This window comes from Gorilla gorilla, chromosome 23, assembly GCF_029281585.2.
Source record: "Gorilla gorilla gorilla isolate KB3781 chromosome 23, NHGRI_mGorGor1-v2.1_pri, whole genome shotgun sequence".
Taxonomy (NCBI): Eukaryota; Metazoa; Chordata; class Mammalia; order Primates; family Hominidae; genus Gorilla; species Gorilla gorilla.
Window position 1 is genome coordinate 18,547,302 of NC_086018.1, and position 25,922 is coordinate 18,573,223.

The 25,922-nt window shown below is 54.0% G+C and overlaps 1 protein-coding gene and 1 pseudogene across 6 annotated transcripts; one reads left to right on the forward strand and one right to left on the reverse strand.

Moving 5' to 3' along the window:
• Positions 1 to 130: 130 nt before the first annotated feature.
• Positions 131 to 8,771, reverse strand: LOC129529583 (tubulin alpha-8 chain-like; annotated as a pseudogene).
• Positions 8,772 to 12,310: 3,539 nt separating this feature from the next.
• Positions 12,311 to 25,412, forward strand: P2RX6 (purinergic receptor P2X 6). 6 transcript variants are annotated; one of them, XM_055375027.2, is made up of 12 exons: positions 12,311 to 12,720; positions 13,324 to 13,474; positions 15,378 to 15,449; positions 20,083 to 20,158; positions 20,349 to 20,442; positions 20,525 to 20,605; positions 20,682 to 20,823; positions 20,916 to 21,025; positions 23,204 to 23,297; positions 23,410 to 23,475; positions 23,651 to 23,728; positions 23,819 to 25,412. In XM_055375027.2, the coding sequence occupies exons 1-12, from the start codon at positions 12,557 to 12,559 to the stop codon at positions 24,014 to 24,016; spliced, it is 1,326 nt and encodes a 441-aa protein (XP_055231002.1). In that variant the 5' UTR covers positions 12,311 to 12,556; the 3' UTR covers positions 24,017 to 25,412. The 6 variants fall into 6 exon arrangements, with proteins under 6 accessions (XP_055231002.1, XP_055231003.1, XP_055231007.1 ...); XM_055375032.2 differs by having other exon boundaries at positions 12,361 to 12,720; positions 20,682 to 20,834; XM_055375029.1 differs by having other exon boundaries at positions 12,421 to 12,642.
• The last annotated feature ends 510 nt before the right edge of the window (positions 25,413 to 25,922 follow it).

Genomic DNA, 25,922 nt, shown 5'->3' on the forward strand with positions numbered 1-25,922 from the left:
GTGGACTTCAGGGAGGGTTATCTGGAGGAGGAATCTCTCAAAGTACAACACAGGAGAAAGACAATATCGCAATACATAAATTTTATTTTTTATTTTTTTATTATTTTTTTGAGACCGGAGTCTCGCTCTGTCGCCCAGGCTGGAGTGCAGTGGCGCGATCTCGGCTCACTGCAAGCTCCGCCTCCCGGGTTCACGCCATTCGGCTGCCTCACCCTCCCCAGTAGCTGGGACTACAAGCGCCCACCACCACGCCCGGCTAATTTGCAACACAAATTTTAATAAGTAATTAGCTCTCCTAGCGTTATGGTGGGGAATACAGAGGGATGGTTGCCTGCCGCACCCTCCCCTCACTATTCTTCGCCTTCTTCAGCCTCAGCTTCCACGGAATCCATGCCCACATCTTCATAATCCTCCAGAGCTGCCAGATCCTCGCGGGCCTCGGAGAATTACCCCACTGCCATGCCCTCCCCCACGTACCAGTGCACTAAGGCGCACTTGGCCGAACTTATGGTCCAGGCAGGCCCAGGCCTCCGTGATGGCCGTGGTGTTGCTCAGCACGCACACCGCCCGCTGCACTTTGGCCAGGTCTCCCACAGGGACCACTGTGGGGGGCTGGTAGTTAATGCCCACCTCTCAGAGATGGGCAGCATAGAATGAAGTTTATATTGGCCTCAGAAATGGGAGCTCATTAAAAATTAGAGCTGTGGACCAGTTCCAACACTGTTTTAAGAATTGCTTCTATATTTTTTGGCATTATCTGTTATCTATCGACAATTAATATCCTTTGACGACTTTTTTTTTCTTTTCTTCTCCTTCCTCCTTCTCCTTCTTTGTTGTTGTTGTTGTTGTTGAGACAGGGTCTAGCTCTGTTGCCCAGGCTGGAGTGCAGTGGTGCAATCTCGGCTCACTGCAACCTCTGTCTCCCAGGTTCAAGCAATTCTCCTACCTCAGCGTCCTGAGTAGCTGGGATTATGGGCATGTAAGATGGAGCCCGGAAGACGGAGATTTCAGTGAGCTGAGATTTCGCCACTGCACTCCAGCCTGGGCTACAGAGCGAGACTCTGTCTCAGAAAAAAAAAAAAATTATTACCCATATTACCCATACAGTAAAACACATGAAAAAGAATGAGAACCCTGTCTTGGGATATAAATACATCCAAGGTATATTGTATACTTTGTAAAAAGAAAAGTGAGTTGAAGTCTATGTATTTATGTGTAAAAAAATCTATGTAATAACATACACAGGCTAGAGCCTTGGGCAGCTAGGTTAGCATCATGCCGGAGGAGGACAAACGCCTGCTGAGGTGGTGACCCTGCCTTGCCCTGCCAAGCACGTAGCAGTTAGCACCAACTAGATACAGACAGACTCCACAGGAGTTGGAAGGGGCAGAGAGAAGGGTTCGTACCCTGATCAGGGAGTGTCCTCCCACAACTCTAAGGCCAAGCCAGTCAGCCCTTCCAAGTGGGAGTGCTGCCAGCTTTCTGTTTACTGTGACCACCTGTGTGCAGCGATTGGGTCTGTCACCTACAGGAAAGGGACATACATATCTGCTGGCCACTGTCAACATCACCTGTATAACGAGATTAATATGCCTTGAATATGTACAGAATGTTTTTCAAAGGACAGAAGCAGCTCTGGGGAAGAAGAGGACTTCAGCTTTTCAGTCTTCTGCATTCTTTTAGTATTTTGCCACATATCAGGTTTTGTTTTGTTTTTGAGACAGGGTCTTACTCTGTCACCCAGCCTTGAGTGCAGTGGTGTGATCTTGGCTCACTGCAACCTCTGCCTCCCGGGTTCAAGCGATTTTCCCGCTTCAAGTGATCCGCCTGCATCAGCCTCCCAAAGTATTGGGATTACAGGTGTGAGCCACCGCGCCCGGCCCATATCAAGTTTTTTTTTTTTTTTTGAGATGGAGTCTTGCTCTGTCATTCAGGCTGGAGTGCAGTGGCACAATCTCGGCTCACTGCAACCTCCACCTCCTGGGTTCAAGCAATTCTCCTGCCTCAGCCTCCAGAGTAGCTGGAATTACAGGCAACCGCCACCATGCCTGACTAATTTTTGTATTTTTAGTAGAGATAGGGTTTCACCATGTTGGCCAGGCTGGTCTTGAACTCCTGACCTCCGGTGATCTGCCTACCTTGGCCTCCCAAAATGCTGGGATTATAGGCGTGAGCCACTGACCGCACCCAGCTTTTTTTTTTTTTTTTTTTGAGATGGGTTTTGCTCTGTCGCCCAGGTTAGAGTGAAGTACAATGGTGCCATCTTGGCTCACTGCAGCGTCAATCTCCTGGGCTTAAGCAGTCCTCCTGTCAGCCTCCTGAGTAGCTAGCACTACAGGAAATGTGCCACCATGCCCAGCTAATTTTTTATTTTTTGTAGAGACAGGGTTTTGCCACGTTGGTTGCCCAGGCTGGTCTCAAAGTCCTGGGCCCAAGCCATCCGCCCAATGGATTACAGGTGTGAGACACTGTGCCTGGCCAACATAAGTACTTTTATAATAAAAAACCCAAATGTTCGTATTTTTTTTTTCTAAGGGTCTTGTTCTGTCACCCAGGCTGGAGTGCAGTGGCGCAATCATGGCTCACTGCAACATCTGCCCCTCCCAGGCTCAGGTGATCCTCCTACCTCAGCCTCCCAAGTAGCTGGAACTATAGGTGTGTGCCATCACACCCGGCTAATTTTTTGTATTTTGTGTAGAGATGGGGTTTCACCATGTTCCCCCAATGGATCCTGAACTCCTGGACTCAAGCTTTTTTTTTTTTTTTTTTTTTTGGTGAGAGAGGGTCTCACTTGGTCACCCAGCCTGGAGTGCAGTAGTGCGATCTTGGCTCACTGCAACCTCCGCCTCCTAGGCTCAAGTGATCCTCCCACCTCAGCCTTCCAAGTAGCTATAAGTGCGTGGCATCATGCCCGGCTAATTTTTTGTATTTTTGGTAGAGATGAGGTTTCACCATGTTGCCTAGGCTGGTCTCGAACTCCTGAGCTCAGGCGATCCACCGACCTCAGCCTCCCAAAGTGTTGGGATTACAGGCATGAGCCACTCGGCCCAGCCCCCAAATGTTTTTAAGCATGGAAAAGACTCTTCGAAAATAGCATATCCGAAGCTGGGTGCAGTGACTCACGCCTGTGATTCCAGCACTTCGGGAGGCCAAGGCGGTTGGATCACTTGAGTTCAGGAGCTCGAGACCAGCTTAGCCAACATGGTGAAACCCTGTCTCTACCAAAAATACAAAAATTAGCCAGGCGTGGTGGCACATGCCTGTAATTCCAGCTGCTTGAGAGGCTGAGACAGGAGAATTGCTTGAACCTGGGAGGCAGAGGTTGCAGTGTGTTCCATTGTACTCCAGCCTGGGTGACAGGGCGAGACTCCATCTCAAACAAACAAACAAACAAAAAGCAAATGGTTGTTAAAGAATGTATGGTTGGCTGGATGCGGTGGCTCACACCTGTAATCCCAGCACTTTGGGAGGCCAAGGCGGGTGGATCACCTGAGGTCAGGAGTTCAAGACCAGCCTGCCCAACACGGTGAAACCTCATCTCTACTAAAAATACAAAAAATTGGTCGGGCGTGGTGGCTCATGCCTGTAATCCCAGCACTTTGGGAGGCCGAGGCGGGTGGATCACTAGGTCAGGAGATCAAGACCATCCTGGCTAACACGGTGAAACCCCGGCTCTACTAAAAAATTAAAAAAAAAAAAAACAAAAAACGTTAGCCAGGCGTGATGGCGGGCACCTGTAGTCCCAGCTACTCGGGAGGCTGAAGCAGGAGCGTGAACCCGGGAGGCGGAGCTTGCAGTGAGCTGAGATCGTGCCACTGCACTCCAGCCTGGGCGACAGAGCAAGACTCTGTCTCAAAAAAAAAAAAAAAATTAGCCAGGCATGGTGGCGGGCACCTGTAATCCCAGCTACTCAGGAGGCTGAGTCAGGAGAATTGCTTGAACCGGGGAGGCAGAGGCTGCAGTGAGCCGAGATCACATCACGGCACTCCAGCCTGAGTGACAAGAGTGAAACTCTGTCTCAAAACAAACAAACAAACAAACAAACAAGAATGTATGGTAAATCACACTAAGACTGACAAAAAGGAACTTAGAGCAAAGAGAATTCAACAAGGTCCATCTGAGGCTGGACTATCTTCTGGGGGGAGGAGAGGCTGTGACTTTATCTCCCCACAGACTAGCCTCCCTACTGTCTCACAAGACTTAGTTACAACAGGAAACCTCTGCACAGCATAACATCTCCCACAGTGCCTGCCAGCTAAGGATGTCTTCACCTTCCAAATGTAACACCAATTGAAAGAAAAATTCCTCTACTCAAGTTGAGAGGCTTAATAATTAGACACAGAATGGAGGGTTTCACCTACCTGTAACATCTAACATCTAAGGTCTGTAATCCTCCTATGTAACATGTAATGAACATTCCAGGTTGGTGTAACTGTTGTAGATTTTACCCTTCTTTTTCCTTTTTTTTTTTTTGAGACAGTCACGCTCTGTTGCCCAGGTTGGAGTACAGTGGTGATCTTGGCTCATTGCAATCTCTGCCTCCCTGTCTCAAGCGATCCTCCCACCTCCGCCTCCCCATTAGCTATGACTGCAGGCATGCACAACCACACCCGGATAATTTTTATATCTTTTGTAGAGACAGGGTCGCACTATGTTGCCCAGGCTGGTCTTGAACTCCTGGGTTCAAGCAATCTTCCCACCTGGGCTTCTCAAAGTGCTGGGACTACAGGCATGTGTCACTGAGCCTGGCCGATTTTGCCCTGTTCTATGAATCACTTTAAATCTGTTAACTTAAAGATGATTTGCATCAACGTGAGATGAAAAAGAGAGATGATCTGTGTCAAGGTGTTCTAAAGTGGCTGAGGGCCAGACAGATTCAAGAAGTTGTGTGGGTTCAGAGGCAAGTTATGGCCATTCCACATGGGAAAAAGAAGACACATACCTGTGACTTTCTCATATCATTTCAATCTGGAATGATCCTGGAACTTGCAACTCCTCAAACACCTTCAGAACTCATTGAGACTTATAAATGTGGGATCTATAGCTTTGCCTAATGTGGGAAACCACTGTAGACAAGGGCTCTTAACTAACCATAGGGCACAAAGTTGACCAACACAGGTGTGGAGAGGCATTTAGCCTAGTCATCACAACAGATCTTCGAGCCTGACATTCTGTTATTTGGCTTCCAAATACATGGTACTTTTCTTTTGGTAGACAATTGACTGTAAGCATAGCTAAAGGAGCACCAAATCATCAGTCTGATTGTGTGTGAGGCAGAGGTCTCTGCTTGGTTTGGAGAAAGGGCAAAGACCTGCCTTTGGTCTTCACAGTAAACACTGCCCAATATATTTAAAAATCTTTACAGAAATATTAGTGTTGCCCAAAATTCAGTGACGACAGGTGACCAAGATGATGTAAAGTGTAAAAACCACTATTTATAACACAAAAAATGATAACATAGAACCTGACAAATTACTAAAGTGAGCAGTGGAGGAATGTGGAGGACAGACCAGGACCTGCAGTCAGATAATCTCTGATTTCTCTCTGCATCACTTGCTGCCTGTGAGGCTTCAGACACCTAAAGCTATCTCAGCCTTTGTTTTCTTTTTTCTTTTTCTTTCTTTCTTTTTTTTTTTTTTGAGATGTAGTCTCGCTCTGTTGCCCAGGCTGGAGTGCAGTGGTGCGATCTTGACTCACTGCAAGCTCTGCCTCCCGGGTTCACGCCATCCTCCTGCCTCAGCCTCCCGAATAGCTGGGACCACAGGTGTCTGCCACCACACCCGGCTAATTTTTTGTATTTTTTAGTAGAGCCGGGGTTTCACCGTGTTAGCCAGGATGGTCTCGATCTCCTGACCTCGTAATCTGCCTGCCTTGGCCTCCCAAAGTGCTGGGATTACAGGCATGATCCACCGCGCCCAGCCTCAGCCTCTGTTTTCTAAAGTGTAAGATGCTGGTAATATTGCCCCATGAACTTTAAAGGGTAGTGGTTAAGGTATGAGGGAACATAAAGTATTTGGTAAAGTATAAGGCGGTAGGAAATAAATTACTAAAATTATTATCCTTGCAACCTAGCTGACGTGAAAAGGGGTTGTCTCCATAAAGGATGCGGGCCTTCAGGGGCAGCATTATTCTGCAGGTCTGCTGCTTCCTGATGGCACAGGGACTCCACATCACCCAGTCCTACCTTAAATCCAACCGGACACCAGTCCACAAACTGGTTGGTGTGCTTGCTCTTGATGGTGGCGACAGCCACACTGACATCTTTCAGGACCACATCCCCTCTGTACAACATGCAGCAGGCCATGTACTTGCCGTGGTGAGGGTCACACGTGACCATCTGATTGGCTGGCTCGAAGCGGGCACTGGCGATCTTGGCCACGGACAGCTGCTCGTGGTAGGCCTTCTTGGCTGAGATGACCAGGGTGTAGGTGGCCAGGGGGAGGTGGATGTGGGGGTACAGCACCAGATTGGTTTAGAATTCTGTCAAGTACACATTCAGGGCCCCATTGAATCACAGGGAGGCCGTGATGGAGGACACGATCTGCCCAGACGACTGAGGTTGGTGTACGTGGGACACTCGATGTCCAGGTTGTGCTGACATGTCATAGGTGGCTTTGCTGTCGACTATGAAGGCACAGTCAGAATGTTCCAGGGTCGTGTAGGTGGTCAGGATGGAGTTGTAGGGCTCCGTCATGGCGATGGAGACCTGGGGGGCTGGGCAAATGGCAAACTCCAGCTTGGACTTCTTCCCGTAGTCCACCAAGAGCTGCTTCATGAGCAGAGACATGAACCCAGAGCCAGTGCTGCCCCCAAAGCTGTGGAAGATGAGGAAGCCCTGCAGTCCCATGCACAGATCCGCCTGAGAGAAACCAGACAACGTGAGCCAATGCCCGTGGGAGCCACACCACCAACCTCCACCAAGCCGGGGCCACTTCTCTTTGCCTCTGAGAGTTGCTACGGATTCAGACCATCCATAATGAACACGCATCACACTTTGAAGCAGAGAAAAGCAGACAATACAGATCTATGCACAAATCACCACGCACACTTCATAGTAAGACGTTGCAGAGGTCTAGGAAGGCTGGTTTGAAGAAATATACAGAAGAAAAATGGATGGACTAACCAGAGCGCTCAGCCAGCCTGCTGGACTGGCACCCGTGGCTACAGACACTCTTGTTTAGCACCATGGAGAGCTCCCTGCACAGAAGCAAGGACTCAGGGCATTGCCCCCTATCTACCTGAGAACTAGACTCAGCGCCCAGCACTGGATTTGATAATACAGGTACTCAAATACATGTGCTTTCCTCTTTACTCAGACACTTCTAGGGCTGGCAGGGTCAGACAGTAATCCCCCACTTTGTGGGGAGGCCCTGTTTTTGCTGAACAGCTCAAGGGCAGGAAGATTCTTTCTTCCACACACCCCTGCAACTGCCAATGCTTGTTCTGTGTGACCCTTGCAGCCGTCCTATGCGGTAGGTGCTACCATCGCCATGGATCAAGTGGGGAGGCACAGATCCAAGCTCCTTCACCTCTCAAGGGAGTCGGGCCCTCCCACAGATCTCTTGGAGAAAAAAAATGGCCTTGCTGGGCCTGTCGATTTCCAGTCCCCACCCACCTCCCTCATGTACATGTGTCTGTTTGTGAAACCTTCATAGCACCTTAGCTTCCAGGCCCTCCATCCCGGCTGCCTCTCTGGCACTTGCCCTTTTACTGTGCAGGTCCAAAGAGACACCTATATTCAGTTTGTCAAAGTCTGAAATAAGCCTGTCTTTTAATTTCACTGACTCCCAGTAGTAATTTTTTTAGAAGACAAACTGCTTCTCTGGCAGTTACACTCCAGGGCCAATTCTCAAAGGCCAAGTCTGGTGCCACCCCACTCCCTCTAAGCTGCTTGAGCCAGATGAGAGCTTCTGAAACGCTGCAGAAAAGAGCCTTCCTGGGGCATCCATTAAAATGCAGATTCACCGGCATTCCCCTAAGAGTTTGGTTCAGCAGGTCCAGGGTCAACATCTGCATGCCTAACCCAGGGTCCCAAGTGATTGTTACTATTATTGGACCATTTGAGGAGAGGCAGGTAGAAGTGCAAATTCCTGGCAAAGCAAACACTCAGGGGCATGAGAGTGATGAGACCAAGGAATCCCAACCATGTCTTCTACCTCACCTGGAACAAAATCTATACCCTTTTTGCCACGGCCTACAGCCCTGCAGCCCTCTGCCCTCTCCACCCCACAGCCTGGCCACGCTTCCCTGGCTCCCTAGCCTAGGCACACTGCTGTCTGCCAGTCTGGGAAACAGGCCCACATGCTCACTGTTCCTCTGCTTGAAATGCTCTCCCTCTGATCTTGCCATGGCTGACTCCTTCCCACTCTGCACATTTCAGCTTAAATGTCACCTCACAGGGGCCTCCCCAGCCACCTCTTTAAAGCAGGGGGTCCCCATTCTTCTCTAGAAGCATAAACTATTTGTTTCTTTTGCAGTGCCAATAATTACTCAGAATGATGTTGTTAACATTGTTCCTTGAGGTCAGGAACTTGGTTTTGTTCAAGGTGGATCCCTGGTGGCTAAGTCAGTGCCCAGCACATACAGCAGCGCGCAATGAGATATTTGTGGAAGGAATGAAGAGTTCCGTGTGGCTGGAGTGGAAGAGGAGTGGGGCAAGGTGGGGTGTGGGGAGCAGGAGCCAGAGCACATGCTCCCTGGCGATGTGCAGCACGGTCCTGCTAACCCCCACCCACCCCTGCCCCAGGAAGCTGAGCTTTCATGGCCATGGTGCCCTGTGCAGGCGTTACCTGCTTGGTCATTCAGCTGGTTGTAGCTCAGGTCCAGGGACTTCAGGTCTGTGTGGGCCAGCAGGAGTTCATCAAGGTGCTGGGCCGCCTGCTCCTCCAGGCCATTCCCTGACAGCTGCATCTTCCTCACGGCCTGGTTCACAGTAAGGGCGGCACAGAGGGCCTGGGCTCCTGCCACTCCCAGCTGGTTCTCCAACAGGTCCACATCTGGGGGACGGAGCCACTCCTCAGCCAGTGGGATGCAAAGCCAGGTACCACCCCCCCTCCCCCCTCTTCTGCCATCCCCCAAACCTCCAGGTCTGAGGCTGAGGAAGGGGCCTTACAGGTTAACTGTCCTGGGGTTGCATGGTGGCTCTGGCTCCCAATGGCTGGGTCCCCTCTGCTCCTGACCTCCCCCTCCCTGTGTGCCCACCAGCTTCTGTGTCAAGCGGTTACAACCACCTACCTCCTGGTACTGTAGAGACTGCTGTGGTGGGGGGCAGCCACCCCATCGATGATTATGTCTGGCAGTGATATCACCACCCACTTCAGAAGCCCTCACTGCCCCATTGCCAGGATTGGCAATAATAGCCCAGGTGGCTGTGCATGGAGCACTTACATGGGTCACACACTCTGCTGATCACTTCAGGAGTGCATTTCACTTCATGCTCACCACAGCCCCAAGCCTATGAGGTCTTGTGGGGGCCATTTCACAGACTGGAAACTAAGCTGCTTTCATAGGTCACCCCGTTTTCTCAGTGGCAGAGCCAGCATTTGGATTCAAGTTCAATGAACTCCCACCTTGCCCACCCCTTTCTTGAACTTCCCCGCCCCCAACTCTCCGTGTTGCAGGATTTTCCACCCTGCATTCAGGCACTGGGAGTCTCCCATGTGCAGGGCAGGGCAGGAGAATGGGTGCCAGCCAGCAAGGAAGGAGAGTGGTGGGGTGGGGTGGATGAGGAAGGGACTTGTATCCAGCATTGGCTGCACAGCAGAGGGTCGAACTCCACCCCACATACCCCCTCCTGGGATGAGGCCCCTCCACTATCCACCAGCAACACCAGCAGGACCCAGGTGACATGGCCCAGCTTTCGGGGGTGGAGGCACATCCCTGAGGAAAGGGAGGACTCACGCCTGCCCACCTGCCCCAGACCCAGCACCTACCGCAGATGCTGCTGCTTTTGCTCAGGGCAACTGCCAGGGCCTCTGTACCTGCCCCATAGAGCCCACTGTCCCAAAAGTTCAGCCACTTGACATATGGATTGGAGCTCAGTGAGGAAGCCAGAGCCTGGCGCCCTGGGACAGACAGAGCAAACACACTGGCCACTATCCTGGCTCATGCTCCAGGGCTCAGCCCGCTCCACATCCCCCACTGGAAAATACCCCCCTTTCCACCTGCTTAAGGGAAACATGCTTCTCCTTTTAGGCCCCACCTAGGTCTCCCCCACCCCTACCTCTCCCAGAGCCCCCAGAGGGTTAGAAGCCTGAAGGCTCCCCAACCCTTCATGCCATCTGTCATAGCATCAAGCCCATCTCTCTCTCAGATGTCGAGGGTAGGGCATGCCTGGCACAGGCAGAAGCTGGGGAGTATAGGGGACAGACTCAGGGGCACTCCCATGGCTGTTGTCTCCTGGAGCCCCTCCCTGTAAGCCTGGACCCAGTGTCCTTCCAGTGGTACCTGGGGCCCCAGGCCACCGTGCAGCAGGTTCAGCTCTGGGGCACTCCCTTGGCACAGAAAGCAGAAGATGGGCACAATGCTATGGATCCTGCAAGACCTCAGGTACAGGGTGTCCCCGACCAGTTCTCCAAGTCCATGGGTGCCTGGTAGGAGACAGGGGGATGAATGTGAACCCCTGCATGGCTATAGCCACCTGCCTCCTCCCCTGCCCTGCATCACTACCTGGCCTATTTTTTGCCTTTAGAAGCACTGCTTCCTACGCTCCTTAGGACCACTGCCTAAGAACATCGAGGCTAAGGCAACGCAAATCTTTTCCTTAAAGTCATACAGCTGTCAAAAGAAAGCTGGACAACCTGGGCAACATAGCGAGATAAAAAATTATTTAAATTAGCCAGATGTGGTAGCCCCCTGTAGTCTCAGCGACTCAGGAGGCTGAGGCAGGAGGCTCACCAGAGTGCAGAGTTCAAGGATGCAGTGAGCTATGATCCTGCCACTGCACTGAAACCTGGGTGACAGAGCAAGACCCTGGCTCTAATAAATACATAAAGTCTCACAGCTAGTGGTAGCTAATCCTGCCAGAGTCAGGCCTCTACCTGTCTGATGCCAAATGGCACACTATGTCTTTTAACCTGATTGCAGACCAGAAATGTTTTGTGAATATTTTCCCCAGGGAAAAAACCGGAAGTAGTTCTAAATTCTATACATCCATTATATTAGTTTTACCTGTGGATTGGGAAAACCCAGCTCTGATTGCATTTCAGGGCGGGACAGCCTTTGGTGCACTGTCTGGCGGGATTTTCCATTTTAACCTCCTTCTAGAAGCGCCTTCTCATGGTAAAGTTCCTGATGCCGCCAGGAGCGCCGAGGAGAGGGCAGGGGGCTGGAGACGCCCCGCAGAGGGCTACGTGCCCTGCTGGACAGAGGTCTCCTGCCTCCTCGGCGGCGCCAGCCCACCTCCCACAACCCCTGCGGGAGAAGCCCCCAAGGGGAGGAGACGGGCCTGGCCCCTGCCCCGAGCACATTCCGTCTCTAGGTCGGAGTCTGAATCGGCCTTGGGACCCTTCTTGGCCTCGGGGACCCCTGCAAGACGTCCACAGGCCGCCGTCGCCTCTTCCTCCTGCTTTTTATCCTCCCCAGACCTCTGGCAGGAACCACTCATCGTTACGCCCCTTTCGCAGCCTCAGACCCCGAGGCGGAGACCGCTTGGCGCCTCACTTAGAGCGCGGCCAGGGGATGTGGGCGGAGTCTGCGGCTGCGCTGACCAATCGAGTGTGGCGTCCATCGACTGGCGTCTGCCACGGCAATTAGCGACGCGCTCCCCCGCGGCGGTCGCCCCGGCAACCCAGAGCTGTAGGTTGCCGTAGAAACCGTGGCTCTCCTGCGCTGAGGCTCCTCGCCTGAGAGGATAAACTGCACGCGCCACGGGCTATGCACTGGGCTGGGCGCCTTGTGGGCATCCTCCCTGCCTTCCTAGGGGGTTCCAGCATCGCCCCCCTTTCGTGGACTGGGAAACACGCCTGACTCCAGGACTTGTGTTGTCCTCACTGCACTGGGGAAGGTGGCGGGGGCAGCTTTTCAGGAGGGCCTGGGGAACTTCGCAGAGCCAGGTCACCCTCTCACTCTGTGCCTCTTAGTTATCTTGCATGCTCTGGTCTTTGCATACGCTGCTCCCTGCACCAGGAACCTCCATCCCCATCTTTGTCTGCTTGTCGAACTTCAGAAATCTGCAAGGGTCAGCTTAGAGGTCACTTCTTCCGGAAGCTTTCCTCAACACCCTCCCCGCCCTGCTGCTGCTGCCGTCAGGCCCTCCTCTCACAGCACTGATAACAGCTGTCCGTCTCCACCCTCCTACCACCTCCACTCCCGCCCCAGGAAGTGAGGCCAGAGGGCAGGGACAGAGCTGCTGCTGTTCTCTGTGTGCCAGGGCCCAGCAAAGGGAATGTAGGGAGGGTGGGAGGTGCAGGGCAGCTGGGATTAGGGGTTGAGGGCTGGGTGTTGGAGGCTGGATCCTGCTTTAGTGGAAGTGTCCCTTTAACAGCAGCTGGCCTGGCCTGGCTCGGGCCCTGCTTTGCCTCCTGTTCAGCTGTGGCTGCAGCTGCCATGCTGACTCATGTGCCCGCAGCTAGCAGGAGCTGGCAGCATGGGCTCCCCAGGGGCTACGACAGGCTGGGGGCTTCTGGATTATAAGACGGAGAAGTATGTGATGACCAGGAACTGGCGGGTGGGCGCCCTGCAGAGGCTGCTGCAGTTTGGGATCGTGGTCTATGTGGTAGGGTAAGAGAGAAGAGCTTTTGGCCAGGCTGGAGGGGCAAGGGAAGAGGTGGGGGGTGGGGCTTGGTCCTGCTGGGTTGAAGTTGAGGGTTGGGCTGTTTAGGGGCTGGAGGGGAAGGGGGCAGATTGGGACGGGGTTGGGGAGAGCTAGGCGATACAAGACAGGAGAGCAAGAACAAGCTGTGTGTTTGTCCTGTGTGTCCACTTGCCTCCTTCCCAGGCCCCCACCCAGGCCCCACCCAGGGGGCACATGACATAGTCCTTAACATCTGTGAGAGCTGGAGCACTAGGCCCCCAGAGAAACCACCAGCTGTATCTCGGGTCAGGAGAGTCTGTAAGGGGGAAGCTGGATCTAGTCAGGCTGGGGGTGGGTGCTGGCTGGTGAAGGTGATTGTCTGAGGGCACTGGCTCTCTGATGCATGGCTGGAGCTTCTGTCTCATTCAGGGGGTCTGGAGTGGGAAGTGGGGCCAGAGAGGAGGTGGGGCCTTCGATGTTGGGCCAGGAGGCTGTAGGGTGTTGGGGGAGAACTGAGCATGTGGGGCTCAGCTCCGCCCCTGTCACTACACGCTGGGGACACACCACACTGCCCGACTTCTCCTCCCCAGGTGGGCTCTTCTCGCCAAAAAAGGCTACCAGGAGCGGGACCTGGAACCCCAGATTTCCATCATCACCAAACTCAAAGGGGTTTCCGTGACTCAGATCAAGGAGCTTGGAAACCGGCTGTGGGATGTGGCCGACTTCGTGAAGCCACCTCAGGTGGGGGCCCTGATGTTGCTGACGGGGGCGCAAGTCCTTTCCCCGCTGACAGCTTGAACACCCGCCATGCAGCCAGTGTGTGTGAGAGAGAAGCATGTGATGCCAGAGACAGCTGCGGGTTCTCAGGAAGGGCTTCACAGAGGACTGGCGCCTGGACAGGACTTTCAGGGATGTGTAGGACGTTTTGGGGTGGAAAAAGGGGCCACTCAAGAAGCCAGGCCAGGGTTGGATGTGCTGGCTCACGCCTGTAATCCCAGCACTTTGGGAGGCCGAGGCAGGTGGATCACGAGATTGAGAGTATCCTGGCTAACACGGTGAAACCCCATCTCTATTAAAAATACAAAAAATTAGCTGGGCATGGTGGTGGGCGCCTGTAGTCCCAGCTACTCAGGAGGCTGGGGCAGGAGAATGGCGTGACCCCAGGAGGTGGAGCTTGCAGTGAGCCGAGATTGCACCACTGCACTCCAGCTTGGGTGGCAAAGTGAGACTCCGTCTCAAAAAAAAAAAAAAAAAAAAAAAAAAGCCAGGCCAGAGAAACTGCATTTCCAAAGACTGCCAACAGAAAAGAAGGGAGTGTCCGGGACTAATGGCTTGAGCTTGAGAGTGGTGTGAGGTGCTGGGGCATGGAACTTCCTGTAGCCCTGCTCCCTGACCTGGGGCACTACGGTCAGGTGCTGCTCCTCCCCTCTTCTCGGCTGCGTTTTCCTCCTCCTTCCACCCAGCTCATCTCCAGCCTCAACTGCCACTTCTGCTCCTCTGATGCCCAGGGTGTATTCCCAGTGATCACCTGCCCAGAGCACAGCTGTCTTCTAGGTGCATACCCACATGTCCAAAGATCAATTATTTTCCTCTCCTGGCATGGCCTCTGTGACGTCCACTAGTCATGATGGCTGTGACATCCACTAGTGCCTCAGCCAGACCCGTGACTCACCCTGGACCCCTTCCTGCCCCTTCCAAGAGTTTTCACCACTACCCATGCCATGCCATGCATGAGACTATGGCCTCCTAGAGGGTCCCTAGATGCCCCTCTTGCCTCCTCCCTTACTGCTCGGTGCACACCACGCAGCAGCCAAGCTGAACTTTCACACCAGGCATCATGAGAGCCTGCAGCGCCTGCTTCTACCCTCAGGAATTCCCCCAACCCTGCCCATGACGGTGTCCACACTTTCCTCCCAATCCTAATGGCTGCCACTCTCAGCACCCTCTGGCCAGCCCTCACCTTCCCTTCCTGGGCATACATTCCCCAAATTCACAGTGCTCTCACGAGCAGCACTGGAGGGTCAACCTTTCTTTCCAATGTCCTCGGCCACCCGTTGACCACAGACACAGCTTTCCCTCTTCTCCCTTGGCCCCTGCCATGCCAGTGCTGCTGTGTGTGAGATGAGAGACTCACCTCTTCTCCATCCTGAGCAGGTGCTGGGCCCAGCTCTCCCTTGGATCTTCAGTACTAGAAGCAGCAGGCTGTTGGAATATTCTGGTTGAAGCCAGGCACGGTAGCTGGAGCCTGTAGTCCCAGCTACTTGGGAGGCTGAGGCAGGAGGACCTCTTGAGTCCAGGAGTTAGAGGTTGCAGTGAGCACTGATCACAACACTATACTCCAGCCTGGGTGATGAAGTGTAATCCTGTCTCTAAATACACACATACACATGCACACACACACACAAATTTTGGTTGAGACAAGAAACTTGTCTCAAGAGATGGACATGGGCACGAGGCTTCATGGTCTCAAAAATGGCCAGAACCGCTGCCAGCCTCCCATCTCTGCTTCAGTCTGCCTTACAGGGGGACAGGGTTAATGACTTGATGGGGCCAACATCCCTTCCCTCATAAACCAGGCTGCCGGCTTCCGGCCTTTCCAGTCAACGCGAGCCCAGCCAGGCCAACCTTGAGACTTGCCTCCTAGGGAGAGAACGTGTTCTTCCTGGTGACCAACTTCCTTGTGACGCCAGCCCAAGTTCAGGGCAGATGCCCAGAGGTGAGTTTACCCAGGATCCTCCCAGCGGGCCCCTTGTTCCTCTGCCAGCCCCAGGTGGCCACCCGTGTTTCCCTTTCCCCTTCCCAGGTGGCTGAAGGCTCAGCGTGTGCTCAGTGTCCCCCAGGCACTGGGCTACATCTTTTCCTGAATCATTATGTTCAGTCTTCACATATCCCCTGCCTGGTAGGAAGTCCTGTGATCCCCATTTCAGAGGAGAAGACTGAGGCTCAGTGAGGTTGAGTCATTTTCTTAAGGCCTCCAGGCCTGTGAGTGACAGGACCCTGAGCTCTGGGCAGCAGCAGTTCTCATGAGGTGTCCAGGCCCTCCCATCCTGGTCCTGCCTCTGGGTACTCTCCAGGTTGGTAGTGTGACACCCAGAGCTGCGCACATGCTCAGGGAGGTTCTAATAGCAAGAGCCAAGCTGGAATATCACCTCCCCTTCTCTGTGCCCAGCCTCTATTAATAAGTCCTGAGGCAGCTTTCATCTTTGTGGGCCAACACAGCACACTCTTGCTCGTGGTGAATTCAGGATTGCTTATGATTTCTGGATAGTTTTTTTTGTTTTATTTTTGAGACGGAGTTTCACTCTGTCACCCACGCTGGAGTGCAGTGGCAGATATCGGCTCACTGCAAGCTCTGCCTCCCAGGTTCACACCATTCTCCTGCCTCAGCCTCCAGAGTAGCTGGTACTACAGGCGCCTGCCACCACGCCCAGCTAATTTTTTTTTTTTTTTTGTATTTTTAGTGGAGACGGGGTTTCACGGTGTTAGCCAGGATGGTCTCCATCTCCTGACCTCATGATCCACCTGCCTCGGCCTCCCAAAGTGCTGGGATTACAGGCGTGAGCCACCACGCCTGGCCTGATTTCTGGATAGTTTTTACATCAACCGTGGTCAAGCCAGAGTCCCCCACCTTGTTCTTCTTCATTTCTGATCCAGAAATGCTGATTCTCCCCCTGACATTTCACCTTTTCCCCTTGCCTGGGGATGTCCCTGGGATCCTGCATCTGTCACACAGCACGCTCATTCTCTCCAGCTGTGAATTTTGTTTGAACTATTGGGACTCAGGACATAGTCCTGAAAGTTTACCTCCACAGTGACATCTTTAGGCAAGTCCAACATTTACGTGCCTTCTGGGCTGGAGGGTCATTGTGCAGACACCTGTCCCTTGAGCCCTGGTGGCTGGTCCTAGCACAGTTGCTGGAGACATCCCATGTCTGTAGTTGGAAATATGCACAAAGGATTGCTTACTCTTTTTGTTTGTTTGTTTTTTTGAGATGGAGTCTTGCTCTTGTCCCCCAGGCTGGAGTTCAATGGCATGATCTCGGCTCACTGCAACCTCCGCCTCCTGGGTTCAAGCAATTCTCCTGCTCAGCCCCTGAGTAGCTGGGATTACAGGTGCCCGCCACTGTGCCCAGCTAATTTTTGTATTTTAAGTAGAGACGGGGTTTCACCATGTTGGCCAGGCTGGTCTCGAACTCCTGGCCTCAGGTGATCCACTAGCCTTGGCCTCTCAAAGTGCTGGCATTACAGGCGTGAGCTTGCCGAGAGCTTGGTCGAGGAGACCTGAACCCAGCGGTGCTAAAGGAATTAAAGACAAACACACAGAAATATAGAGGTGTGGACTGGGAAATCAGGGGTATCACAGCCTTCAGAGCTGACAGCCTCGAACAGATTTACCCACATATTTATTGACAGCAAGCCAGTGATAAGCATTGTTTCTATAGATTATAGATTAACTAAAAGTATTCCTTATGGGAAACAAAGGGATGGGCTCTGGCTGGTTATCTGCAGCAGGATCATGTCCTTAAATCACAGATCGCTCATGCTATTGTTTGTGGTTTAAGAACGCCTTTAAGCGGTTTTCCACCCTGGGTGGGCCAGGTTTTCCTTGCCCTCATTCCGGTAAACCCACAGACTTCCAGCGTGGGTGTCGTGGCTATCACAAACATGTCACAGTGCTGCAGAGATTTTGTTTATGGCCAGTTTTGGGGCCAGTTTATGGCCAGATTTTGGGGGCCTCTTCCCAACATGAGCCACTGTGCCTGGCAGGATGTGCTTACTCTTAGTGAACCCACACAATGTCCTTCTCTTTCTTAATGCTCAGATGTCTTATTTAATGTTCAGTTTGTAGACCGTTCTGAAATTTGGCTGGATCCGTGGGTCTGTGTTTTTCAGAATCTGTGCAATTCCTCTTTGTCTGCAACCACACTTCTGGCTCTTCCCATGAAATGTCAGGGCTGGGTCGTAATTATCAGATCTGACAACCTGGCTTTCCCGGAAGACCAGAGTTCTGCCAGCTCCTCTAGGGATCCTGGTGCCTGATCCCTCCCTTACATGCACCATGCTCTTTATAGTGTCACCTCCCTCAGCAGACACCGCTGAGCCTCCCCACCGGGCCAGGGGGCTAGCTATGCTAAATTCACAAAACTCCATCTCCCATACTTCAAAGACCACCTGCATGGACAGCCCAGCCAAGATGGCAGGTCTTGTGATGGGACAGAGGCTGTAGGTGGGGGACCTAGGGCTGCACTTGAGCAGAATCTTTTTTTTTTTTCTTTTTTTTTTTTTTGAGACGGAGTCTCGCTCTGTCACCCAGGCTGGAGTGCAGTGGCGTGATCTCGGCTCACTGCAACCTCCACCTCTTTGGTTCAAGCGATTCTCCTGCCTCAGCCTCCCAAGTAGGTGGGACTACAGGCACACACCACCACACTCGGATAATTTTTGTATTTTTAATAGAGACAGGGTTTTGCTATGTTGGCCAGGCTGGTCTCGAACTCCTGACCTCAGGTAATCCGCCCACCTCGGCTTCCCAAAGTGTTGGGATTACAGGTGTGCCAGGCCAAGCAGAATCTTAAAAAAAGGTGGGGAGAAGCTTGGAGCAGGTGGATTTGGTTGAAGCAGGATGTCCACACAGAGGGGGCTTGGTGGGTAAAGGCCCTGAGCTGTGTGAGGTGAGGTGCCTTTAGGGCTACCTGCCACTGAGTGGAGCTGAAGTGAAGATTTGGACTGGGGTGGGAAGAAGGTAGTTCAGGATTTCAGGGGCCCCTGTAAGCCCCACTAAGGAGCTAAACTGTTTTTGTTTGTTTGTTTTCTTTTTTTCTTTTCTTTTTTTTTCCTGTAGCAATGAGGTCTTGCTTTGTTGCCCAGGCTGGTCTCGAACTCCTGGGCTCAGGCAATCCGCCTGCTTTGGACTCTCGAAGCTAGGATTACAGGCGTGAGCCACTGTGCCTGTCAGGAGCTAAACTTGATTAGAGGAACAGAAGAGAGCCACACGTGGGCTCAGAGGCAGGGTGCTCAGTTTCCTGCACATTGGGATGCACCACTTGGGCTGCTGGGCATAGGTGGATGAGGGTATGGGGAGACGTGGGGGCCCCACTGGTGGTCACTGTGGGGTCTAGTTGGAGGAGATGGTAGCCCAGCTGGGGTGAAGAGGAGAGGCAGACACAGGACATAGGTAAGGACAAAGAAGCAGAGCATGTGGCTCTGCTCCGACCTCCACCCAATCATGACGGCCCTGTCTTTCAGAAAGTCCCACCGCCTCATTCTGGCTTCTCAGAGGCCCTCAGCCTTCCTTGTGCCCCTGGTGCTGGTGTTCTTCCTGCTGCCCCTGAGCTGAGTGCCCTGGGCAGCAGTGTCCATCCTCAGCTGGGGCAGGACCATGCCTGGGAGAGTGCCCGATGCTCAAGGGTGCCTTCATCTCTGGGGTCTGGGACCCCAGAAAGCTCACCTGTCCTCCCCTTCTGCCAGAGCCCCATAGTCCTATGCCTCTGAGCAGGCATTAATGTCCCCAGGTTACAGAAGAGGGAGCAGGAAGGAGTAGCCTGTGGCCCCTCAGCAAGGGTGTGGGGTCCTGCTTCAATACCCAAGCCCCTGACTCTAGGGCCCTGATCTTTGTCAGCTATGTCCCCATGCCGGGCATCAAAAACTCACCCTCCCAAGGTATCTTCACCTTCCCTGATCTGTCATCCAAATTGGACCAGAGGAGCTAGACCTGAAAGAATCACTTCCGCATCCACCAGGGACAGAACTGTCAGGAGGGAAGGGACAGGGTGCGTTGTCTCATGGCTGTAATCCCAGCACTCTGGGAGGCTGAGACAGAAGGATTGCTTGAGGCCAGGAGTTAACAACCAGCCTGGTCAACATAGCAAGACTCCATCTCTACAAAAAAAATATTAAAAAATCAGCGAGGCACAGTGGTGTGTGTCTGTAGTCCCAGCTACTGGGAATACTGAGGTGAGAGGATTGCTTAAGCCCGGGAGGGCGAGGCTGTAGTGAGCCACGATCATACCACTGCACTAGAGCCTGGACAGCAGAGTGAGACCAAATCACTAAAAATAAATTTTTGGAAAAAGGAGGAAAGGGGTCTCCCTTTGTCTTTGAAATACAGTACTGTACCTTCATCTGGCCAGGGCATTGCTCTGCTCCCTCCTCTGACCACCTCCTTTTATTTGCACCCTCCAGCTTTCCTGTGTGGCCCCACACTCAGTGTACTCTGGCGGCGGGGTGGTGAGGTTGTTCAAGGTGGGAAGGGGGCCTGTCCTTCCCACCTTGAACCTCCCTGCCTTTGAGACTGGGCTGTGGAGGGGAGACATCCCCTGTGCCATTGGTGACTGCTCTCTCTCCCACCTCAGCACCCGTCCGTCCCACTAGCTAACTGCTGGGCCGACGAGGACTGCCCCGAAGGGGAGAGAGGCACACACAGCCACGGTAACTGTGGGCTCTGTCTTCCAGTGCCCCCAGCAGGGTGGGGGCCGGGCTGGGATCCTGGGTGGCTCCTGAGTGCAGGCCCTGCTCGCCTCTGTCCCTGCGTCTCTCTTTCTGCCAACAACCCCCTGGCTGAAGGCCTCCCCAGGCCTGCAGAGATTTGAAGGTCTGGAGTTCATCTTTTGTTTTCTAGGTGTAAAAACAGGCCAGTGTGTGGTGTTCAATGGGACCCACAGGACCTGTGAGATCTGGAGTTGGTGCCCAGTGGAGAGTGGTGTTGTGCCCTCGTAAGTGTCCCCACAATCCCCTACCCCAACTGGCGCAGGGCCTCAGGCCTGGCAGAGGCTGTCACCTCCCTTCCACCTGCAGGAGGCCCCTGCTGGCCCAGGCCCAGAACTTCACACTGTTCATCAAAAACACGGTCACCTTCAGCAAGTTCAACTTCTCTAAGTAAGCAGAGTGGGTCTCATCTGCCCCAAGACCCTCCTTGTCCCCTACCTCATCTGACCTTTCCCACTCCTCCCAGGTCCAATGCCTTAGAGACCTGGGACCCCACCTATTTTAAGCACTGCCGCTATGAACCACAATTCAGCCCCTACTGTCCTGTGTTCCGCATTGGGGACCTCGTGGCCAAGGCTGGAGGGACCTTCGAGGACCTGGCGTTGCTGGTGGGTCCCAAGTTGGGGGCAGGGTTCCTAGAGTGCTCTGGGAGAGGGTCCCGGGCCCACCCACCGGTGGAACAGCTATGTGCTATGTGCAGGGTGGCTCTGTGGGCATCAGAGTTCACTGGGATTGTGACCTGGACACTGGGGACTCTGGCTGCCGGCCTCACTACTCCTTCCAGCTGCAGGAGAAGAGCTACAACTTCAGGTGAGGCCCCACTGCTCCCAGTGCCCAGCTGCTGGGCCCATCGCCCTCTCCCTGTGGCGGCCAGGACAGACCACACCCAGGCCCAGCCCTCTAGATATTCCACTATGTGTGCAAGGGAGTCCCAGGAGCAGGAGAGAGCTGTTCTCAACCCCACATCCTCTAGCACAGGCTCCATCCTGCTGCCCAAAGTCCTGAGCCCTCCACCCCATCTGTCCCAGGCCCCCGCCCCGCTCAGGCTCCTCACTGCCAGCCCTTCCTCCACCCCACCTCGCTTCTAGTATCTCCCCTCCACAGCAATGGGGTGTTTCATTTTTACTTTCCCCTTCTCCCCTTCAGCTTTTTTTTTTTTTTTTAAGACAGAATCTCATTCTGTCACCCAGACTGGAGTGCAGTGGCCCGACCTCGGCTCACTGTAACCTCTGCTTCCTGGGTTCAACCGATTCTCCTTCCTCAGCCTCCTGAGTAGCTGGAATTACAGGTGCTCGCCACCACTCCCAGCTAATTTTTATATTTTGGTAGAGATGGGTTTTCACAATGTTGGCCAGGCTGGTCTCAAACCCCTGACCTCAGGTGATCCACCCACCTCAGCCTCCCGAAGGGCTAGGATTACAGACGTAAACCACCGTGTCTGGCCTCCCTTCCGCTTTTACCTAAACTTTTTTTTTTTTTTGAGATGGAGTTTCACTCTGTCGCCCAGGTTGGAGTACAGTGGCGGGATCTCAGCTCACTGCAAGTTCCGCTTCCCGGGTTCACGCCATTCTCCTGCCTCAGCCTCCCAAGTAGATGGGACTACGGGTGCGTGCCTCCACGCCTGGCTAATTTTTGTATTTTTAGTAGAGACAGGGTTTCACCATGTTGGCCAGGATGGTCTCGATCTCTTGACCTCGTGATCCACCTGCCTCAGCCTCCCAAAGTGCTGGGATTACAGGCGTAAGCCACCACGCCCGACCTTTTTTTTTGAAACGGAGTTTTCACTCTCTTGTGGTCCAGGCTGGAATGCAATGGCGTGGTCTTGGCTCACTGCAACCTCTGCCTCCTGGGTTCAGGTGATTTTCCAGCCTCTGCCTCCAGAGTAGCTGGGATGACAGGTGTGCACCACCACACCCAACTAATTTTTATATTTTTAGTAGAGATGGTGTTTTGCCATGTTGGCCAGGCTGGTCTCGAACTTCTGACCTCAGGTGATCTGCCCACTTCAGCCTCCCAAAGTGCTGGGATTACAGGCATGAGCCACCAAGCCTGTTTTTTTTGGTTTTTTTTTTTTTTTTTTTTAGATGAAGTTTTGCTCTTGTTGCCCAGACTGGAGTGCAGTGGCCTGACCTCGGCTCACTGCAATCTTTGCCTCTCGGGTTCAAGCAATTCTCCTGCCTCAGCCTCCCGAGTAGCTGTGATTACAGATGCACACCACCACACCCAGCTAATTTTTGTGTTTTTACTAGAGATGGGGTTTCACCATGTTGGTCAGGCTGGTCTCGAACTCCTGACCTCAGGTGATCCACCTGCCTCAGCCTCCCAAAGTGCTGGGATTACAGGTGTGAGCCACTGTGCCTGGCCTCAAGTTTCATAAATTGCATTTATTATCATGTCTTTGAGTCTTCTAAGCAGATCTATTGGATCCTTCTGCCACCGAGTGTCACCTCGTCATGCAGGCAGGCACACACGGCCACCAGGCCTGGGGATGATGCCCCTCAACATAGCTCACTGCACCCCGTCTGATCTGGCTTCCCCAACCTCCCTAGCCCTTCGAAACCACGTGGGACTGGCTCCCACCCACATCCTGTTCCCGCGACCTCTGTGCTGGCAAACCACCTGTGTGCATGTTCCTCCAGGCCCAGCCTCATGTCCCCTCCAGGAAGTCTACCCCAGTTCCCAGGGAAGAGTGAGTTCCCATCTCTGGAATCCCTCAGCCCTGAGCCTGCCCCTTCACATCCCCCGCTGCTGGGTCTGTTTAGGGACTCCTCTGTCCCCCGTCCTCTCAGCAGGCAGGGAACTTCTGAGGGACAGGTCTTCGTTTGCTTTTTCTGTTTTCTCACCAATTACATAGGGCTGAGACCCAGGACTCAGGCTTGGGCTGGGGGTTTATAGAGTCAATTGACAAGTTGGATAGAGGCCTGGCAGGGCCAGCCCCACCTGGGGGTGGGCAAAGCAGGTCACCAGAGCCTTCTTTCCTGCCCACAGGACAGCCACTCACTGGTGGGAGCAACCGGGTGTGGAGGCCCGCACCCTGCTCAAGCTCTATGGAATCCGCTTCGACATCCTCGTCACCGGGCAGGTAGGCACAGGTAGGGGTCAGGCCGGGGATGGGATGGGGCAGGCAGACAGGGCTGGAGGAGGCATGAGGCTGACAGCTGTGGGCTGAGAGGTTCAGCTCAGATCTCTCTCAGGCAGGGAAGTTCGGGCTCATCCCCACGGCCGTCACACTGGGCACCGGGGCAGCTTGGCTGGGCGTGGTGAGTGCGAGCACTGTGGGCACCTGCAGGCTGCAGTGAGTGCTGCTGACCAGGGTGTGTCCAATGCATGCTGGAGCCTCCGGTGCCTGCACATTGAGTCTCCGGGTGCAGGCTGGGGAGGTGGCAGGAGAGCAGGCTCGGGGGCTGGAACATGGGTTGGCCCTGCCTCTCCCAGGTCACCTTTTTCTGTGACCTGCTGCTGCTGTATGTGGATAGAGAAGCCCATTTCTACTGGAGGACAAAGTATGAGGAGGTGAGCTGAGGTTACTCTGCTTGGACCCTGGGTTCTGCCACACTTAGGAAGATGTTGGCTGGATCCCTGACCTGCTGTCCTCATCTGCAGGCCAAGGCCCCGAAGGCAACCGCCAACTCTGTGTGGAGGGAGCTGGCCCTTGCATCCCAAGCCCGACTGGCCGAGTGCCTCAGACAGAGCTCAGCACCTGCACCCACGGCCACTGCTGCTGGGAGTCAGACACAGACACCAGGATGGCCCTGTCCAAGTTCTGACACCCACTTGCCAACCCATTCCGGAAGCCTGTAGCCCTTCCCTGCTGGTTGAGAGTTGGGGGCTGGGAAGGGCGGGGCCCTGCCTGGGGATCTCAAGGATGAGGCCCCAGCATGGAGGATTGGGGGTAGAATTCCACCCTTGAACCCCAGCAGACAGTCCCTCCCCTGACTCCCACCTTGATAGGGTGCTGCCTCAGGGAGCCATAGAAGTCGGCTGTGTTTTGAGACGGTGACAGAACCTGACCCGTGGAGACTGGGAGAGCCCAGCAGGCACCTGTATTGCAGGGCTCCGACTGCATGTGGCAGGGGCTCCTGCTGTGTCTGGGCCTGGAGGTCTCTCTCCCAGTGCTCTGTCCCCAGTGTTCCTAGCAGAGGTATGCTTACCAGCTGTCAGCACAGACCCTCCTGCTGCCTGGGTCCTGGACCTCCTCCCCCATCTGCACCCCCATCATAGGTAGAGACCCCACCCTCCCATCGGTCCTACATGGGGCTGTGCAGCTGGAGCCAAAAAGGCAAGGTAGAAAGAGGAGTGATGGGGGAGGGGGATTGTTTCAGCTTCTCTGGTGCTGTGATGCCCCAGGAGAGTCCTAATCTAGGGAATGGGGTGGAGTAGGCAGATAATCCACCTCCCTATCCCCCAGGCAAGGGCGGAGCATGTGTCTTGGGCCCACACCTGCTCAGTTTATGAGGACCGGCTGCTTTCCAGTGGTAGCCCTTTTGCCCTGGAGGTCTGGGAGAGAGAGCAGAGGGCGGCAGGGCTAAGTTGGTGATCATTGGGTTCTTCAGGACCTTCTATATCCCTCCTCGGTGACCCCCCAGCCCAACCCCTTGGAATCTTTCCTCCAGGCTTCCTGAGAGCCCTGGGGGTGGGAGGCTGTGGGAGGCTGTACATCTGAAATTCACTTCAGTCCAAGTCATACCTAGGAAGCTGTCTGGGCAGCTGCTCGAGGGAGGCCCTGGCTCTGATCCCAGGCTGGATGGAGTGGCTGGAAGGAATGGTTCCAAACAACAACACCGAGATCTCCCTCAGGCTGGCCAGGTTTTGCAGCTGGAACTCTCCTCTTGGTCCCAGGGCGGGGCAGGGAATTCTAAGTGTCCACCCCAGGGAGGCAAGGGGCTGCTTTCCACTGTGGGTACCTGGTGATCAGGGCAAGCTGTGGAGGGCCAGGGGTGGGGCTGAGACTGGGCTGACATCTAGAATCACCTGCCACCTGGAGCCTCAGTAAAATGCCTGGGGTCCCTGCTGTCTCTCAATCTCCAGAGCCATGTCCATGGGGAGGTGGGCTCTGAAGGGCAAAGGTGGGACAGCATGGCCCCTGAGGCCTGGGTATCCAAGGAGGGGCACGTGCACCTGATTCTCCTTGGGGCCCAGAGGAAGCTGATGTCATGGCTGGACAAAGTCACGGAGTAAAGCCAGCAAAGCCACCCTCTTCCTGTGTAGTCCTTACAGGCATGACTGGAAAGTTGGGGGGCATCTATGGTAGACATGGCACAGCCATGAAGAGACCAGTGGGGTGGTGCAGGGTGGACTTGGGGACCCTACCCCTGAAGACTGAGGCCCTGCAGCTACCAGGTGGGCTAGAAGGTAACTGGAACAGGCCTGGGCACTTGTGCACCCATGTAGGAGCATGAGGGCCACACTCTTTTCACCTCAAAGCCCTTGAAGAGTGGGCAAAGACAGCAAGAGAGCTGCAGCCTGGGCCCGAGCTCAGAAACAGCTGTCGCCTCAGTCTGCGCACAGGCATGCACCCCAGGGTAGTGCCTGCAGGGATGCATGTGTCCCCGTGGGGGTGCCTGTGCCAGGCAGGCCTCAGGTGCATGCCATGCTCAGAACCCTGCTGCCCTTTCTAGGCAGCCTCCTTGGGGCCCAAGCTCTGCTCCCTGGATCTGCCACCTAGCAGACGTGGGGAGCCTGACCCCCTGCCTGTCATGGAACCCTC